General features: G+C 37.2%; 1 protein-coding gene across 24 annotated transcripts in view; it reads right to left on the bottom strand.

Moving 5' to 3' along the window:
• Positions 1-1099: 1099 nt before the first annotated feature.
• Positions 1100-20102, bottom strand: part of TIA1 (TIA1 cytotoxic granule associated RNA binding protein) — a 38826-nt gene continuing 19823 nt past the window's right edge. For 5 of the 24 annotated variants that reach the window (XM_031008233.3, XM_031008231.3, XM_055378057.2 and 2 more), the window contains 9 exons: positions 19901-19933; positions 18577-18664; positions 15398-15473; positions 7751-7859; positions 7273-7368; positions 7078-7162; positions 6239-6362; positions 5238-5383; positions 1100-3741 (listed from right to left, as the gene is read on the bottom strand). In XM_031008233.3, coding sequence (XP_030864093.1) covers positions 3615-3741; positions 5238-5383; positions 6239-6362; positions 7078-7162; positions 7273-7368; positions 7751-7859; positions 15398-15473; positions 18577-18664; positions 19901-19933 — 884 coding nt within the window. In that variant the 3' untranslated portion in view covers positions 1100-3614. Of the gene's footprint in view, positions 3742-5237; positions 5384-6238; positions 6363-7077; positions 7163-7272; positions 7369-7617; positions 7860-15394; positions 19934-20102 lie in introns of those variants that run through there. The other 19 variants (XM_031008236.3, XM_031008235.3, XM_055378056.2 and 16 more) reach the window with 15 other exon arrangements.

Below are 20102 nucleotides of genomic sequence, written 5' to 3'. Positions count from 1 at the left end.
CCCCGTCTGCACTGAAAACACAAAAGTTAGCCAGGCGTGGTGGCAGGAGCCTGTTAATCCCAGCTACTCAGGAGGCTGAGGCAAGAGAATGGCTTGAACCCAGGAGGGGGAGGTTGCAGTGAGCCGAGATCACGCTGTTGCACTCCAGCCTGGGGGACAATAGTGAGACATCATCTCAAAAAAAAAAAAGGTCTACAAAAACCTGCTACCATTGACACCTGTTGTTTTCCTGTTTGGTTAATACATATGAATACATATAATACATATGAATTTCCTGTTTGGTTAATTCATATGAATATGAATTACAGTCTTCAAATGAAGGTAGAAAAACCTATTCAATTGAGACACACTCACACATTTTATTAAGGCTCTTAAATTGAAACTCATCATTTTGGATGTACATTCAAATTCTAAACACAACAGTCAAAATGCAGTGACTGTAATGAAATGTAATAACCTCCTATAAAGAAACGATTGGGGACTATCATTTTTGTGATTTAATAACAGAGAAAATCCAGGAAGAATGAATTGAGTTCCTTCTAGGAGTTGTTTATCCCTGCTCATGCTTAAGATAGATGATTTCGTGAAATAAAGAACATTATTTAAGAGAGAAAAAAACTGATTTTTTTTTTAAAGAAATCATCACTCTCATTTGAAAGGTTTGCTTTCTTATTTCCTGTAAGTACATTTCGTTTTTCTAATTCAACTGTAACCTCAGGACCACTGTACAGCACTTAGTAAACCTGTCTTTGTACATGCAATCTAGTTCTTAGCAACTGCCTTCTCAAATGGAATAGAACTATAACACACAAATAAAAGGAAGATGTACAAGCACAGGGACAAAACAGGAGGAAAATAAAGACTAGAATGTGAATCTCATTTTCAACAAGTATCAGCAAGGAAAATGAGACCCTGGTTTCATAATTAATTAAATCTGCAGAATGCCAATTCCATTTGGTGTTAAACAGTAACCCAATATAAACCACTGATTCTGGAATAAGATTAAAAAAAAAATACCTGAGTGAATATAACAATATGGATAGACCAAAAAGAAAAAAAAATCTCACACACAATAATCACTGCAAGAAGATCCCACAGGTTATAGAAAACATAAAGGAACTTTAATATCCAAACATTCAGGGTAAAGAATACTGGATTAATCACCCATTAAGTGTAAATCACTTCAGGTTCTTTACAGTACCAGAAAGTAAAATCTAAATTTTGCATATTGCAGAGAATGAAACCATTTTAAAAACTTTAATTTCCTTACCTGATACTAATACCAGTATGATTTTTAGACTGAAAAACTAAGAGTAAGATTTAAACCAAAGATAGAGGTGTTCCTGAAATGTGAATTTGTTCAGTAGTAACCTTTTCATCATGAGTACTGATACCACTTTCTTCTCAAAAAGTAGTCAATGTACATTTTAAGATTTGTGCAATAAGCCAATATGCTGGATAATAAAAACTGTTATTACTGGAGATAGTCAAAATGAAAGAAAACTATTTAAATTATTTATGCCCAAATAATTTACCCTGCAGTCCATGAGATGCACAGGAAATAATTTTTTTTAATAAGAGAACAATGAGGGTCCTAAAGTAGAAACATCAGCCAGAAGAAATCTAAAAATAGCTTCCTGATATTTTATTTTAAAATATTTCATTTAAGCTGCTTTTGGTTGCATGCCCTGATCTGTAGAAGTCAACAAGGAAATAAAATTTCCAAGTATTTAAAAAATTTACTCATCTTCCATAAAGCGACTTTTAATGTATCAACACTTAAAAATACACAGTGACTTAATGAAATATCAGCACAACTGCATAGAATTGAGCTCCAGAGAATTACACACTCGAGCTGTCTTTCCTGGGCTCTGGTTTACAAGGGTATTGGCTTAGAGACCAGCTTGGAGTCATTTGCCCCTACCCGGGAAATGCAGGCCAGGAAACTTAAGATTTTGCGGGCCTTTTCTGTTTCTAGGTAAAATGCAGGGAGCTCCCTGAAGGTCTTGAAAACCATCAACCATTCAAATATGTATACTGGGACCTTTCCTCTTGAGTCAAGGAAGAAGGAGGTTTGTGATCTTCACTGAAAACAAAGTGAAACTTCCCACACAAGTCTTCAAAGAGACTCTGAAATATACTAGAAATTTCAAAACTAGAACAATGCCATCAAAGATTAAACCTCTTAATGCTTGGAGCCACCCCAAAATAATAAAATCGGGAACTCCAGGAAAACAGGTACCAAAAGAATCAAAATAATGATTGCACTGAGGAGTCTCTTATTTGAAGGCTGTTTAAAGAGGTAGGATTTTAAGGTTTTTTTTTTTTGTTTATCTTTTGGCCTCTGAACATTTAAAAGATGCTTTGCTCAGCTGGTCCTTCAGGCAAAATTTGGAGGTCACAATGAACTCCAAGCCTGACACAAAGATATTCTACAGTTTCACAGCTATCATTTGTACATATTAAGTTGATTCACTCTTTTTGAGCAAATCTACCTAGAAAACGGCAAATTAATATATTCCTTTACATACAACTTTGTGTCTCAAAATTCTTGAAAAACAAGAGCAGATGACTTTGTATTCAAAGACTACCAAAGTATGTATTTGATTTTCACATGCAAACAACTTAAAACCTTATAAATCTCATGTCAACTCTGCATGATGCCTTGAAGGAAATGACATACAAAGTTTGCTAACTGTGCAAAATATTAAATTGCTAAAACATTTAACATAATGAAATAATACATGTAAATGTTGAAGTTGACACATGAAATTAACATGGCATAAGAACTTATCACATTTCAGATATTTTCTTTAGTAACAAGTTTTTGTTTTTATAGTTCCTGGTACACAGCAAAGTTTATCACGAAAGATAAAAATCCTTTTAAACAAATCCAACAGGAAATTCTTGAGGCACCTTCTCATATAAAACACAAGATGAATGCAATTATCAATCCGTCTGAGAAAAGTTTTCAATCTAAATGAACATCATTTTTCCATTTAAGTATATTTTACAGAACTTTAATAAGGCAAGACAAATTTGTGAAAAAAGATGTAGATACAAAAATGATGTAAACTAATAATTTATATTAAAAAACCCCAAAGGGATAACAGTGGAGATGGGACAGCTCAAACAATGCCTTTTTTTAACCTAAAACAGAATTGTGCACAAGCTGAAGATGACAAAGAACTTCTAGACTCTGCACAGTTTTGGTTTTTTTTTTAACATCTTTATATTACATGTTTTAAATCATATCAGGAATGCAAACTAGAACTGCACACTACTTCAGTGGAAAAAAGTTCAATATTGTGCAATTTTCTGCCTCTTAATAGTTAAAAAGCGGCAGCAATCCCTGCATTTGTGTTTGAAACAAGGATCTGAGAAACTTTATCAAAAAAGGTAATGAAGGCAAAAATTGGCAGACATCCAGCATCTTGTTTCTTTTTAAAACAATGTGGATGATAAGTAATTTCATGATTAAAAATGAATCTTTTAAATAAATACATTGTATCTGACATTTGCACTGACTGATTTGATAAATCTTTAAGTAAACAACGGCTTTACTACACTCCCTGTAGCCTCAAGCCACTGGCTTTAGATTCTGGAGTCCTTTTTCACTGGGTTTCATACCCTGCCACTCGATACCCAGAAGGCTGATTGGGCAACATGCTGCCATTTTGCCCTTGAGGCGGTTGCACTCCATAATTTGGTCCCATCCATGGTGCAGAAGACTGTGTCTGACTGGTGGAGAATGTGAAAGAAGCAGAGGGGAAAGGAAATCCACTGATTAAAATAAAGTATTGGCAAGAACAAACAACAAGAACAAATATGGGAAATGGGAAACATACTTTTTCTTAATCCCAAATAGAATAATTTATGCTAGGGAAAATGAAATCTTTTACTAAAGTTTTTTTCTCTTAAAAACAAGCATCCCTGTATGTTTAATTTGGACAGTTTAATTTTGTTAGAAATTAAAGCTAAGAAAATACCCTGAACTTATCAACATTCATCTCCTTTGAATATAGAAAAACCTAACCCCATTCTTGGAAAAGAAAGCTATCCATCTCATCTCTATATCTTGGTTGAACACATTTGCTGAGGAAACCACTACCTGAAAGAGTCAGGTAGGTTCCCTACAATGAAAAAAGAACATTATACTACTCAAAGAAGAAATCAAAACAATTATTAGCATATGAAAGCTCATAAAAATTCATAACATTACAAGACTTTCTTTTCTTTCTTTTTTTTTTTTTTTTGAGACAGGTTTTCATTGTGTCACCCAGGCTGGAGTACAGTGGTATGATCTCAGCTCACCACAACCTACGTCTCCCCAGGCTCAAGCGATTCTCCTACCTCAGTCTCCCGAACATCTGGGATTATAGGCACGCAACCACCATGTCTGGCTAATTTTTTTTGTATCTTTTGAAGAGATGAGATTTCGCCATGTTGCCCAGGCTGATCTTAAACTCCTGGACTCAAGTGATCTGCCTGCCTTGGCCTTCCAAAGTGCTAGGATTATAGGCATGAGCCACCACGCCCGACCACAAAATCCTTTTTTTTTTTTGAGACAGAGTCTTGCTCTGTTGCCCAGGCTGGAGTGCAGTGGTGTAGTCTCAGCCCACTGCAACCTCCGCCTCCCAGGTTCAAGTGATTCTCCTGCCTCAGCCTCCCAAATAGCTGAACTACTGGTGTGCACCACTACACCTGGCTAATTTTTGTATTTTTAGCAGAGGTGGGGTTTCGCCATGTTGGCCAGGTCGCAAACTCCTGGCCTCAAGTGATCCACCCACTTCAGCCTCCCAAAATGCTGGGATTACAGGCAGGAACCACCACGCCCAGCCCACTAAATTCCTTTTTAACCTCTCAAGTATTTTATTTCCAGTGTGTTTTTCAGAAATGTAGGTAAAATAGTATAATTCAGGGTGTATAAGGAAGCTTGCAATATAACAATGCATATTGAAAAAACCCTTTGTACAGAGAAAAGCATAATGAATACAACAACTAGGATCAAACTCAGTGTATATAAGAATGGCTAAGTGACCATTAGTCATGTGAAAAGCTTAACAACTATTAAGCTCTTATTTTCTTACTAAAAAACAATTTTAAGTTCTCTCAAGGCCATAGTTACGCTTTACATAAGAGGCCCTATTACCCACTAATTCTTAAAATTTCTTCCTACTTAAAATTTCTTTAGACATTTTCAAAGGTTAGTAAAGGAAGAGATAAGATATGCTTACTTAAATCCTTGCTGGTTCCATGCCTGGCCATACATTCCATATGTAGGAACTTGCCAACCATTAGGCATATACTGGCCAATTTGTTGTGCATTTCCATACCACTGGCCCCACTGGCCATAAGGTTGGGGATATCCAATTTGATTCTGCTATTAAATAAAATTTAGTATTACTTGAAGTTAACTATATATATACAATCCTAATATGCTGATACCACAAATTCTTAGCCAAAACACACAGGGCCATCATTACAATTAAAATGACAGGATAAACAAGAGTTGACTGCTAAAAAAAAAAAAAAAACAAAACAAGTGAGGTTATACTGCTGTAACTCTACATGATACTCTGAATGGCATAGTTTTTGGAAGGCATCAGTTGATACTCTAGTAATAAATGTTAAACTTAGTAGAATGTTTAAGTGTTTGGTATACTATCTACATGATTGTTTCCTTTAGATAGGGAAGATGTGATTAGTTATTTCTATATTCAGCTTACTTAAGACACTTATATAGTTTAGGATTTGCTTACTCCCATCTCTGTGCTCCATTTACAGTTTCCTCATAGAAATCTTTGTGGAATCAAGTTTGAACCACTAAAGCTGCCTGGAAAAAAAAAAGGCAGCAAAATCTGGAAGAAAAATGCCAAGGCCATAACTATATTTACAGCTTTATTTTTGTTTCAGTTGAGTCAAGCATGCTTGTGAGTTCTCCAAATGGTATGTGAATAAATCTACCAAGTATTAAAAAAAGATGTGATACCCTTTTAGGTTTCTTGGAGCATTTTAAAATCCACTGTGTGAGCATGAGTCAATTGAGGCGGTCACATTCATCATGTCACCATTGCAATCCATGAAACACCATTCTGGAACTATAATACATGTGGGAAGAGCCCTTATATACTATCATTTTAGCTAGAAACTTATTAACAAGGATTATCAACAATCTTCACCTTAAAATAACATTATTAGCCCAACAACTACTTCTCAAAGTTAAGAACCCTCTCACCTGTTGCACGGGATTTATCATATCAAGAGTTTCTTTGCCCCAATAGCATTTCACAACATGACCTTCAATGGTAGTACCATTAACAGAAACAATTGCATGTGCTGCACTTTCATGGGAATTGAACCTATTGAAAACAATATTAAGAATCACCAATACAAATTCTTTTAAATATTTATGAATAAAACCTATTTTTAAAAATCAAGGTGAGTCTGAGGTAAAACAGTTTGCGTAACATGGCATATTTTCTTTGCTATTTTTTTCAAAGATCTTGTAGTTCTGGGGAAACTTGTGTTAACAGAGAATGTGTGTTTCACTGGCCTTGTGTTAGGGAGGGAGCTATAAAATCACAGAGGCAAATACACTAGATGCTAGAGAAATTTCAATTTTTTTTTTTTTTGAGACGGTGTCTGGCTCTGTTGCCCATGCTGGAATGCAGTGATTGTGATCTTGGCTCACTGCAACCTCTACCTCCTGGGTTCAAGTGATTCTCCCGCCTCAGCCTCCTGAGTAGCTGTGATTACAGGCATGCGCCGCCATGCCGGCTAATTTTTATATTTTTGTATTTTTAGTAGAGACGGGGTTTCACTATGTTGGCCAGGCTGGTCTCAAACTCATGACGGTGATCCACCCGTCTCGGCCTCCCAAAGTGCTGGGAATACAGGCGTGAGCCACCGTGCCCGGCCAAAATTTCAACTTCTTTATAACCAAGGTAAATTTTTAAGAAAATGAGGTAAATGTTCAAAAAATATTTTGGAGGAAAAAGTTTTTTATTTTTATTTATTTTCTGGTTTTCCAGTGACATTACCAAGAAAAAAGTTTTTTTAAAAAACCATCCCTACCGAACAAATGAATATCCTTTATCTGGAAAGACTCGAATTTCCATTATTTGTCCAAATGGTGAAAAAGTCTGACGCATTAGTTGTTCTGTTAGACAAAAAACCAAACAAACAAATCACACTAAGTTATATAAAAATCCTACAAATATTAAGCTTTGCACTTTAAAAATTAATGCCACACAGGGAAGGCTCCCATACCTGTTAGCCCAGAAGTAACACCTCCACAGTATACAGTACAGTTGCTTGGACTAGACTGATTTACAACCTCATCATATGATAGCTGTTTGGTATTTGCTGGTGAGAGAAAAGGTTTATGTCTTTAAATCATTAAATAAAATGTGCAGAAAGAGAAAAGTAGCATTCACTACACTACTGTAAAGGTAACATTAACCTTGATCAAAATGCTTATATTACACATATTATACGTCAGTTCAGAATTAAACCTCCCCCACGAATGTCTAAAAAATTACCCAGTATTTTCTATTTAATAGGAGACTTGACATTAGAAATAATTTTATAATTACAAAAATGAAAACTAAGTACATTTTTGAATAGTAGTCTTGATTTGCTTCTCATCTATTTCTGCAATAAGTCTCCGGGAACAGCTCTAACATTTAAAATCTAGCGTATTTTTCTCCAAAACTCCATATTTCCTTTTCTTCTCCAATACACCTACACTCATATGTACTCTTTGGAGCGGGAGGCTTTCGGGTTGCCCAGTTAGTTCTGATTTGTCTTCCACCAAGCCACTGGCCACCCATCTGTTGAATGGCGTTTTCAGCATCCTGTTCCGTACAACATTAGAAACAATAAAGAAGTCACTATTAGTTGATGTTAAACAACTCTTAGCAGTAGAGAAAACTTGGTGCTTTTCACAAATGTTTAAGTGAAAATGCTCTATGAAATATACAACATATGATAGCTTTCCTAAAATGCAATGGTGCTTTTTATATTTTTAAATTTTTTATTTTATTTATTTTTTCAGATAGAGTCTCGCTCTGTCACCCAGGATGGAGTGCAGTGGCGTGATCTTGGGTCACTGCAACCTCTGCCAACTGGGTTCAAGCGATTCTCCTGCCTCAGCCTCCTGAGTAGCTGGGATTACAGGCATCCGCCACCATGCCTGGCTAATTTTTGTATTTGTAGTAGAGATGGGGTTTCGCCATATTGGCCAGGCTGGTCTCGAACTTCTTCTTCTTTTTTTTTTTTTAAGTCTTGCTCTGTGGCCCAGGCTGGAGTGCAGTGGCGTGATATCGGCTCACTGCAAGCTCTGCCTCCCAGGTTCACGCCATTCTCCTGCCTCAGCCTCCCAAGTAGCTGGGACTACAGGCACCTGCCACCACGCCTGGCTCATTTTTTGTATTTTTAGTAGAGACAGGGTTTCGCCATGTTAGCCAGGATGGTCTCGATCTCCTGACCTCGTGATCCTCCCAACTTGGCCTCTCAAAGTGCTGGGATTACAGGCGTGAGCCACTGTGCCCGGCCCTGGTCTCAAACTTCTGACCTCAAGTGATCTGTCCACCTCAGCTTCCCAAAGTGCTAGGATTACAGGCATGAGCCACCATGCTCAACCCAATGGTGCTTTTGTATTGTTTTTCTCTTATTTGAATATTAAATTTTGGGAACATTAATCATCTGAAAAGGTCCTAAGCCCAACAGCCCTAATGAGGTAGATATCATAAAGTTCATGCAACTCAGACTACTATAGAAGAAAATCTTTCCTTAAACAATCTAACAAGCTTGTTAACAATATTTGGTTTCTCATTCATCCAACAAATAAATATTGAACAGTTATGTTCCAGGCATGCGGTTAAGAGCTAGGGACACACTGGTAAACAAGCATACATGGTCTCTTACATTCTTTTGTGGGGAACAAATAAAGCAATTACAAATTGTGGTAAGACCTATGACAGAAACAAAAGGCTGAGATAGAGAATATGGGCACAAGGATCTACTACAGACAGGATGAATAAGAAAGGTCTCTCTGAAATGACATTTAAACTAAGCCTGACAGCAATAGAAGATAGCCAAGTCAAAACAATGAGGAAGAAAGCCCCAGTGGAGAGAAAAGTATTGCAAAGTGTGTTAAGGCACAAAAGTTTGGTATGCATCTGAAAGCAGCATGTGAAAGACTAGTTTCAGTGGAATCCAGCGAGCAAAAAAGAATGTCAGAGAATGAAACTGAAAGATTTTAAGCAAGGAATAATCATGACCTATGTTTTAAGAAGGCCATTCTTTTTTTCGAGATGGAGTCTTGCTCTGTCTCCCAGGCTGGAGTGCAGTGGCGCGTTCTTGGCTCACTGCAAGCTCCGCCTCCTGGGTTCCCGCCATTCTCCTGTACAGGTGCCAGCCACCAAGCCCGGCTAATTTTTTTTGTATTTTTTTAGTAGAGACAGGGTTTCACCATGTTAGACAGGATGGTCTCCATCTCCTGACCTCGTGATCCGCCTGCCTCGGCTTCCCAAAGTGTTGGGATTACAGGCGTGAGCCACCGCACCCGGCAAGGAGGCCATTCTTAGTGCTAAGAGGAGAATGGCTTAGGATAATGGGTAGTAAGGGGATAAAGATACTTTATGAAACTTGTGCAATATTCTAGATTTTTAAAAAGTGTTGGTGGCCAGGAGCATTGCAGTAGCAGTGAATGTAACTTAAACTCAAGGCCAAAATAATGGGGGCTGGAGGGGACACCACAAGCAAAAGGAGAGAAAAGATAACTCTTAGGTTCCTCTAGAGAAATTGGAAAGACAGCATTTATTGAAATGCGGAGAAAGACTAGGAAAGAAAAGGGGAACAGGTCTGAGAAGAAACAAAAAGCTCCATTAAGAAAAAACTTTGAGATGCCTGTGAGACATATAAATGAAGATCATTTGTTAATAAATGTGGAACACAGAGAAGTAGACTGAAGATACAAAATTCATGCAGACTAGAGAAAGAGCCTAGGACAGAGCCCTGAAAAACAGCAAAACTTAAAAAATGGGTAAAGGAATAATCACTAGCTAAGGTGACTAGGGAGGAGTAGCCAGTGATGAAGGAAGAAAGCCACAAAAGTGTATGGTCCAGGGAGCCAAGAAAACAGAGGTTAAGAGGTGACCTTGAAAATAGAGTAGCATTGGTACAAAGTGAGATTAAAACCAGCTTAGAGTAGACTAAAAAGTAAATGGAGTGTAACTTTTGTGTGCACACATCAAAGGTAAGCTTAACCTACTACTGAAGGAACAGGCAAATTCAAGGCCTTTCTTGAAATATGAAAACGAAATGCTTTAAAAAAAAAAATTAAATAGGGTCTTATTCTGTCATCCAGGCGTGATCATAGCTTACTGTAGCCTTGAACTCCTTGGGCTCAAGTGATACTCCCACCTCAGCCTCCTAGTAGCTAGGACTATAAGCATGCACCAACAAGGTTGGCTGTTTTTTTTATTTATTTTTTATTTTTTTACTATGGTAGGAACAGCCTTTACTGGTTGCAACAGGCAATGGGAGGGATTCGGGGTCCACAGACTAGGTCGCCAGGCTTTTTTTTTTTTTTTTTTTTAATGGAGACAGGGTCTTGCTGTTGCCTAGGCTGGTCTCTAACTCCTGAGCTCAAGTAGTCCTCCTCCTGCCTTGGCCTCCCAAAGTTCTGTTATTACAGGAATGAGCCACTGTGCCTGGCAGGAAATGCACATTCTTAAAAAGAAACAAATATTATCACGCCAACCAGTCCGAACTCCATGAGATGCTTAACTAATGTTATGTGTTGAATTGTGTCCCTCAAAACGATATGAAGTCCTATACCCTGGTATCTGTGAAATATGGCCTTATTTGGAAACAGGGTCTTTGCAGAAGTAATTAAGATGAGGTTATACTGGATTAAGGTGGGCCCCAAATCCAATGACTCAAGTCCTTATAAGAAGTAAAGATCAGACTGGGCACGGTGGCTCACATCTATAATCCCAGCACTTGGGAGGCTGAGGCAGGTGGATCACTTGAGCCCAGGAGTTCGAGACCAGCCTGGACAACATGACATAATCCTGTCTCTACAAAAGATAGAAAAATTAGCTGGGCATGGTGTTGCAACACCTGTAGTCCCAGCTACTTAGGAGGTTGTGACGGAAAGATCACCTAAGCCTGGGAGGTCAAGGCTGCAGTGAGTTGTGATTGTGCCACCACACTCCAGCCTGGGTGACAGAGTGAGGCCCTGTCTCGAAAAAAAAAGATGATTATATGGATACACAAAGAGAGAAGATGGTCATGTGAAGATGAAGGCAGAGATTGGAGTTATACAGCTACAAGCCAATGAATGCCAAGAATTACCAGCAACCACCAGAAGCTTGGAAGAAGCAACAAAGGATTCTTCTACAGAGCCTTCAAAAGAGCATGGACATGCTGACACCTTGATTGTGAATTTCACGCCTCCAAAACATTGAGAAAATAAATTTTTGTTGCTCTAAGCCATCCAGTTTATGATACTTTGATACAGCTCCTCAGGAAAAAAATAAAACTACTCACTCAAAAAAGTGGAAAAAAAACAGAGATGTATCTATGTTGGTGGTTGTGAATGGGAGATAAAGTAGAAGCATATGCAAACAACTCTTGAGAATTATAGCCAAGAAATGGGGATACAGTTAGGGAAGGGATGTGAGGATAAACAGTGGTTTTGATTAAGAGATACTAGATGGCCAGGAACAGTGCCTCATGCCTATAACCCCACCACTTTGGGAGGTCAAGGCGGGCGGACTGGTGGAAGCCAGGAGTTCGAGGCCAGCCTGGGCAACAAAGTGAGATTGTTCCTACAAAAATATATATATATACTTTTTTGAGATGGAGTCTCACTCTGTCGCCCAGGCTGGAGTGCAGTGGCGTAATCTCAGCTCACTGCAACCTCTGCCTCCCGGGTTCAAGCGATTCTCCTGCCTCAGCCTCCTGAGTAGCCGGGATTACAGGCGTGTGCCACCATGCCTGGCTAATTTTTATATTTTTAGTAGAGACGGGGTTTCACCATGTTGGTCAGGCTGGTCTCGAACTTCTGACCTCATGATCTGCTTGCCTCGGCCACCCAAAGTGCTGGGATTACAAGTGTGAGCCACTGTGCCTGGCCTTTTTTTTAAAAAAAAATTAGGTGGGCATGGTGGTGTACACCTGTGGTCCCAGCTACTCCGGAGGCTGAGGCAGGAGGATGGATTGAGCCCAGGAGTTCAAGGCTGCAGTGAGCTATGATCACACCACTGCACTCCAGCCTGAGTGACAGAGTGAGACCCTCTCTCCAAATAAAAGAGAGATCCTAGGTTGATGAGAATGATCCAGTAGAGAAGGAATAGAGTGATGACACAGAATAGCAGTAATAACAAGAACAGCACATTATGATTTCCATTTATAGGAAATGTTGAGAACAGGGAAATCTACAGAGACAGAAAGTAGATTGACAATTGTTCAGGGCTGGCAGGAGGGGCATGAAAGGAGGATAGTGACTGCTAATGAGTCATGTAGCTTCTTTTTGGGGTGGTAAAAATATTCTAAAATTTATTGTGGTAATAGTTGCACAATTCTGTGAATTATCTAGAAACCACTGAATTGTATACTTTAAAAAAAAAAAATTTTTTTTTTTGAGACAGGGTCTCGGTCGTCCAGGCTGGAGTGCAGTGGTGCAATCTCAGCTCACTGAATCCTCAACTTCCTGGGCTCAGGTGATTCCCCCACCTCTGCCTCTCAAGTAACTGGGACTACAGGTGTGTGCCACCATGTCTGGCTCATTTTTTGTAGAGAGGGGGTTTTGCCATTTTGCCCAGGCTGCTCTCAAATTCCTAGGCTCAAGTAATCTGCCTGCCTTAGTCTCCCAAAGTGCTGGGATTACAGGTGTGAGCCACTGTGCCCGGCCACACTGTATACTTGAATTATATCTCAATAAAGCTGCTGTTAAAACAAAAAAAAAAAACAAAACAAACAAACAAAAAAAACCAATGAAGCAGTGGCAGCATAGGCTCAAAGTCCTTGAAAAGGCAAGAGAGATGGGGACACAATCATAAGTGATTTTGCCTTTGACAGGAAGGACCTTTCCCGTACTATAATAGGAAGAATGGGAAGGTGGATGAATTTTATGTAAGTTTGGTGGTTGAAAGATGAGAAATACATGTTTGCCAAGACAGTACTCTGTACTCACCTAAAGTGTGTGACCATTAAATTAGAAGCAAAACCACCTAAACTCAGTTTTTTTCCAGCAACATTCAGTTATTTTGGGGTAGGCAGAGAAGCTAAGCTCAATTAGTATTGTGGTCTTCCTAGCATGTAGAACATAGGAAGAGAGGCTGGGGGTAATTGCAATCAGGGCTGTAGCACTGCGTAACAGAGCCAAGCACATATCACAAATTTTACATAAGTTGAAATTTATAGACTTAAATTTATAGATTTTACAGAAGATTATATTATTTACTGCCGGGCGCGGTGGCTCACGCCTGTAATCCCAGCACTCTGGGAGGCCGAGGCAGGCGGATCACAAGGTCAGGAGTTTGAGACCAGCCTGGCCAACATAGTGAAATCCTGTCTCTAATAAAAATACAAAAAATTAGCCGTGCATGGTGGCGGCACCTGTAATCCCAGCTACTTGGGAGGCTGAGGCAGAAGAATTGCTTGAACCCAGGAGACGGAGGTTGCAGTGAGCCGAAATCGCGCCATTGCACTCCAGCCTGGGCAACAGAGCGAAACACCGCCTCAAAAAAAAAAAAAGAAGATTATATTATTTACTCAAAGTTACATCTGTTTTATAATGGTTGTCAGAATTTGTATACATCTCTGGCTAACTCCAGAGGCCATACACAGGTTATCAATAGACATCCTTTGCTATTTGACTCTAGTTCATACTAAATACACATTCAACAGTGATTTTTATATAGCAGAACCCTATAGTCCACAATCTCGAAAATGTGAAAAATGAATTCCTAGCCCATCAAACCGCCAATTTATTTCCCTAACTTGCACTAAAACATCCTAAAACCTATGAATCAATCCTCTAAGGAACTCAAATTAATCACGGCTATCAATCCATTATAGAAGGTATTTTTCTACCTTTCTAAAACATTATGCTATGCTTAATAGTAAAGTTTTCAGAACCAAATAAATTCTCTTAATTTTTATTTTCTCATCTTACAGGGAAAAAAAAATCTTTGGTAGATGGGACATGTACATGATTGAGCTTGTATTGTTTTCACCTCTCAATGTACTTTACAATTTTCAACTTTTTTTTTCTTGAGACAGGGCCTCACTTTGTCACCCACGCTGGAGTACAGTGGCTTGATCATGACTCACTGCAGCTTTGGCCTCCTGGATTTAAGTGATCCTCCCGCCTCAGCCCCGCAAGTAGCTGGGACTACAGGCATGTGCCGCCATGCCTGGCTAATTTTTTGTAGAGATGGGGTTTTGCCATGTTGTCCAGGTTGGTCTTGAACTCCTGACCTCAAGTGATCCGCCCACCTTGGCCTCCCAAAGTGCTGGGATTACAGGCGTGAGCCACTGGGCTCGGCTGAATTTTCGGAATTCCCGGAAAAAAAAGTAAAATAAAAAATATATATATTTTGTAGAGATAGGGTCCCACTATATTGCCAGTATTTATCTCAAACTTCTCAGCCTCCCAAAGTGCTGAGGTTATAGGCATAAACCACTGTGCCCGGGTAATATATAATTTTTTAAAAAGTTCCTATCCGTCACAGTATTTTGTTTTATTTATTTATTTTTTGAGACAGGGTCTCACTCTGTTGCCCAGGCTGTGCTGTGGCATGATCTCGGCTCACTGCAACCTGTGCCTCCTGGGTTCAAGTGATCCTCCTGCCTCAGCTTCCCGAGTAGCTGGGACTACAGGCGCCTGCCACCACGCCCGGATAATTTTTGTATTTTTAGTAGAAACAGGGTTTCACCAGGTTGACCTGGCTGTTCTCAAAGTCCTGACCTCAGGTGATCCACCCGCCTCGGCCTCCCAAAGTGTTGGGATTACAGGTGTGAGCCACTGCGTCTGGCCTCCTCACAGTATTTTATTAGCTACTTTTAAACTACCATGGGAATATAAACTAGGGAGATAATGAATTAAATCCATAAATGAGATTTTCAACATCTACCTTTGGCTGATAATTTAAACAACTTTACTTTCTACATTCTGAAAACATCTTATCAGTACTCTGCATGCCTCAGGTGCCAATAAATGTTAAACAGACAAAACAGAAGAAGATATCTTCTAGTGAGGGTTTATTTTAATCATCAGTAAAATAAACAGCAGACGAGAAAAAGATTAGTAATTAAAACGGAGTGTTTCCATTCTTTACTCTTTAAGCATTATCCATGCACTTCTCATTGAGCTCACCCATTTGTTGAAAAAGGAGACAAAGCCATATCCCTTAGACTTTCCTGTTGCCATGTCTTTTACCACTCGGGCATCTCTGAAATCAGAAACAATCAGTTTAGGTTTGCAAACTATCCTCTGGATATCAAATAAGAATTTCACACACAACTCATTCTCATGTTTCACCTTCATTAAAGTGAACCTTTAATGCAAATTCACCTTCTATTCTACAAAATTTATCATGTATTAGGAAATGAGGCTTAATTTTATAGACATGCAAATCAATAACTTAAGTATATATGTATATTTATATTGTACAGAAATTGCCTCTCTCTTCAAAAAACTTTTTAAACTTTTAAATATTAAGCATGGTGAAAGCAGCTACTCACATGAACTACTTAACCACTTATAAAGTTCACAGGACATTAGATGAATGGCTTTCTTTAACCATGCAATTTATAACTTATTTGACACTATATTCTACCTAATCATTAAAAAAAAATAGAAAACTGGAAACCAAAAGAATGAAAAAGTTGTATATTCCCTAAACTAATTAAACTATTTAATTTTTTCAGATCAATTTATACCCCCCTTTTTGTCTAAATTTTGAGAACTTGACATTTTCAGAAATGTTAAATCATTGAAGAAAAATACTAGACACACACAAGTTTTAAGCTAGACAAGAAAAGATTTTACACTGAATTTTATAATAGCATTCATATAAAATTGATTGGAACTACAAGATATAAAAGCAAAATTTTAAAAAGTCAGAAAGTAAAAAAGCACGCCAACATTTATCCACTGTGAACCGTAGCTTGTAGTTAGCCAGGGCAATTCTGTCCATTCTTCAGAGACACTCTGCAAAATAACCAGAGCCCTATTATTTGAGATTGAGTAAAAACCCAGCCATGATAGCTAAAACTCCATACCTCAAAAAATTGGACTCAAATTGTGCTTCACAGGCAATCTGCTTTTAAGTTAGTCAGGTATGTCACAATGCTTGCTCTCTCAGGACACATGAACAAAACAGGCACTTTTATAACAAAAACCCAAGTCAGAAAGCCATGCAATGTAATTTTCTATTAAAGTATACATAAGCATATTTTAGATCAATCTGAGTGATTTATTAAGTGTTCAGGGTCAAAATGACAAAGACGTGGTGGTGAAAAGGGAAAATTAATGTAAGTCAATGTTCAATATGCAAAAATACTTAATAAATTATCTGTATGGTACGCATGCATTTAATCTGGTAGCTGACTCTTCTACGCTGTAATTTGTTAGTCTACCCTAAACTCAAGGAATAGGAAGAGTTTATAGGCTGTATATAAGGGAAAATACCATATTTTTTATACTACATGCTTTTACAGACCACTGTTTATTACACATCTATAAATCAGGCACTGATATTTGCACTTTTTAGAGAATATCATGAGAACCCTTCAACATACAGTTATCAACTTATCTCCTTTAACAACAACAAAAAATCAGGAAAATATGCTACTGACTGCCAAATGATTCCTTTAAATGCAGGAAAGCTAATTCCTTATATAGCCTAAAACTCAAACATTATACATTATCTCAATTGAAAATCATAAAACTTAAAGGTCTTACCAAGAAAAAAAAAGTATACACCAATAATCATGGGACCATAAGAAAATCTACAGACTAAAAATATGACACAGAAATATATTTAAGAGAAAAAAATATAACCCACGATTTGTAAATCATGAAATTGCTAAAATCTGAAGGTCACTTAACTTAAACTCACCAACTGTTAAACAATCTTTGCCTAATTCCAAACTAAAATTCCTGTGTTTTCAAAAAAACTACCTCAATTAAAATCAAAGCATTTAATAAAATAGCTACTTAATCTGTTCACAATGTTAGAAAATTTTTTCTTCTTAAAGTTTCAGAAAATGTTAGTCTTGAAAAATATTCAACTCATTTATTTCTCTCTGAAAAGATTCTCTGGAGAAGCAGCAGCAAAGATCTAGATCAGGCTTCTTTATCCTTTTATGGTTCCATGACTACTCTGACAATAGGATAAAATTTACAAAGATTTTCCACACCAAAATGAAAACACCAAATTGTGCATAGAGATTTAGAGCCCTTGAGAGGCCAAAGGCTAAGACTGTCTAAGTCCAGATATTCGAAAGCAAGCTAATTATTATTGAAACTCTAAGATGTTATTAAGAGAGACAATCAAGAAATGAAAGCTGTACTTATTTTCCTGATCAGGTCTCACAAAGAAAAATGTCATCTGAAAGAAGTCCATTTATAAGCCCTAATTCTGTGACCACCTTTAAAGTTGGTAATTCCTTGGTCACATCCCCTAATCAAGGAACGATAACTCTTCAAACGAAAGCTCCTAAAATTCACCAATACTACTGGCATTTACTTTTCAGTCTCCTCACCTCATCTCTGCTGTTGGTCTGTTCAAACCAAACCACAGCTAGCACTTCCTTTTTACTACTCTTCTAGGTGGAAAAATAACAGAGCAAGCGGAAACCCTGAAGAAGTTTTCTAAGCTAATTACTCTACAGAAAGTACTGTAAACAACTTGTTATTCTTACTCTAATATGGCATGCTTTTCAAAATTTTAAAGTTCTTCTACGATGAATGCTATCTCAAGTAAGGTATTTATTCATAAGGGCCTAAAATGTATGACTAATAACAAGTGCAAGCAAGGCAGTGCTTCATAAAATATTATTAAGGCACTATTACTGTTAGCAGTTTTTTTAAAAGGGTGTAAATATCTAGAAAATAATATTCAATAACTGCTTTTTAAGTTGAATTCTTAAGGTTTCTTTTTGTTAAAATATATTAACACAAAATGCATGGTATCATAGAAGTACCCAACAGATCTAAATTCCTTAGTTACAGCACAATTTTACTAAAGATTGTCACCAAGCTAGCTTGATACCTATATAAGAAAGTATAACATGTACAATGGCAAATTTGTCTCTTAAGAGCTATGCTAATTGAAAAAGGATTTTAAGATAATTGAAAACCAAAGGTTTATTCATCAATGGGAAAATAATCTTTTGCTGTTAACTTCTTGAATGATCTCTAAACAATGTAATACATTATATTCAAGTTATAAAATTAATGTACAAAATTCACAACAGAATTATTTTCAAGTTATGTCTACATATAATTGTTTCTAATTAAAAGGATTTTATTTATCTTCTGTTACTTACGATATTCTTCCAAATGGTGCAAAAGCAGCTTTTATATCTTCAGTTGTAATTTCTGGGCTGAGATCACCAACAAAGACATGGAAATGATCTTATAAGGGGAAGGAAGGGGAAGTGAAAAGAAAAATAGAACTTTAGAATTTAAAAAGTACTAAAATCTATCCAATAAAGTATTCTTAAAATGATTATGGCTTATGATAAAGTATAAATAAAACACTATCCTATATCTATACAAATCCTACCAATTTTAAACAATGAATCAAGGTAACAATATATGAAAAATTCTCCTGAAACGACTGTGATACATCTAACTGTAAAGTGATATTTATATTTCTATTTACAGTCAATTATTACACTGGTCTAAGAAAATAAACTAATAACATACAAGTTTCAGTTCTGCAAAAAAATTTAATGACTTAGTTACCATTCTAATAATAATTATTTACTTTTATTCAGTTTACCACTATATTAAGGCTTTACAAATTAAAATAAAATAGTGGTACTGTGAATTATGTAGACTAGATTTGCCTCAGTTAACACAATTTACTGAAGCTAGCTACATGATATATACTTGGTTTAACCATATTTTGTGAAGAACAATCAAAGAAATACCTTGCATTGCAACAGTTTGATGTTAAAGTATTTGACAGTTTTCTCAAAAGCCAACAGTTTTGGTTGCCCAGACATTACACCATTCAGTTTATGTGAATCCATGTGCAAGTGAACTAAGACTGAAGGCAACAGAATGAAAACAGTAATCCCTTCACTTTATATCAGAACCATTAAAAAAGCATTGGAGAGAAATAACCATCCCATATCTGAAGTTTTTAAAAAAGACAATTATCAAAAAAAGAAACACTTTAAAAATGCAAAATTGTTGGATCAACACTTTAAAATGGACACATACATCAATTTGACAAAGCATATTTGGAAAGAAAAGTTACCCATATTTGACAGGCCTTAAACAACATTTTGGATTGCTCTTTGGGAAACAAAATTTGAGGAGCAACTCAAGCATTTGGAAGATCTGGGTATGAAGCCCAGATGGTGACCTCAAGAAAGGAGGGTATTTTGCCCCTTAGTTGGTGAAAGTAGTTCTAAGGCATCAGCTGCTACCAAACGGGTCAGAAAGCTTGAACTAGCACCAAAGTAGCGGACAAGTTATACTTGGTCAACACTGAGAAGGGAGAAAAGTATTGCTAGAGAGACAAATAGAAATAATATCTCCTCCCGCCCCCCTCCCCCAAATATCAAACAAAAAAACTTCAGGTGGTTAGTGAATACCCTTTCAAGAGATTTCATTTTATGTTTAAGAAGATACAATTACCTTGTGAACGCTGTGTGCTGACAACGGTACTACCTGATGACAAAGATTAGATTTGTTCTTAAATTTATTAACACAAACACATTCAATCATATCTTAGGATAACGATCAAAACATTACTGCAAACATGTATGATGTTTATAGGCTTTACAATAAAACTACTGGGTACAATAAAAACAAATGTTCAAAGAGCATAAAATATACT

This window comes from Gorilla gorilla, chromosome 12 (assembly GCF_029281585.2).
Source record: "Gorilla gorilla gorilla isolate KB3781 chromosome 12, NHGRI_mGorGor1-v2.1_pri, whole genome shotgun sequence".
Lineage (NCBI taxonomy): Eukaryota > Metazoa > Chordata > Mammalia > Primates > Hominidae > Gorilla > Gorilla gorilla.
Note: the sequence above shows the minus strand (reverse complement) of the source record. Positions and strands in the feature narration are given on the sequence as shown.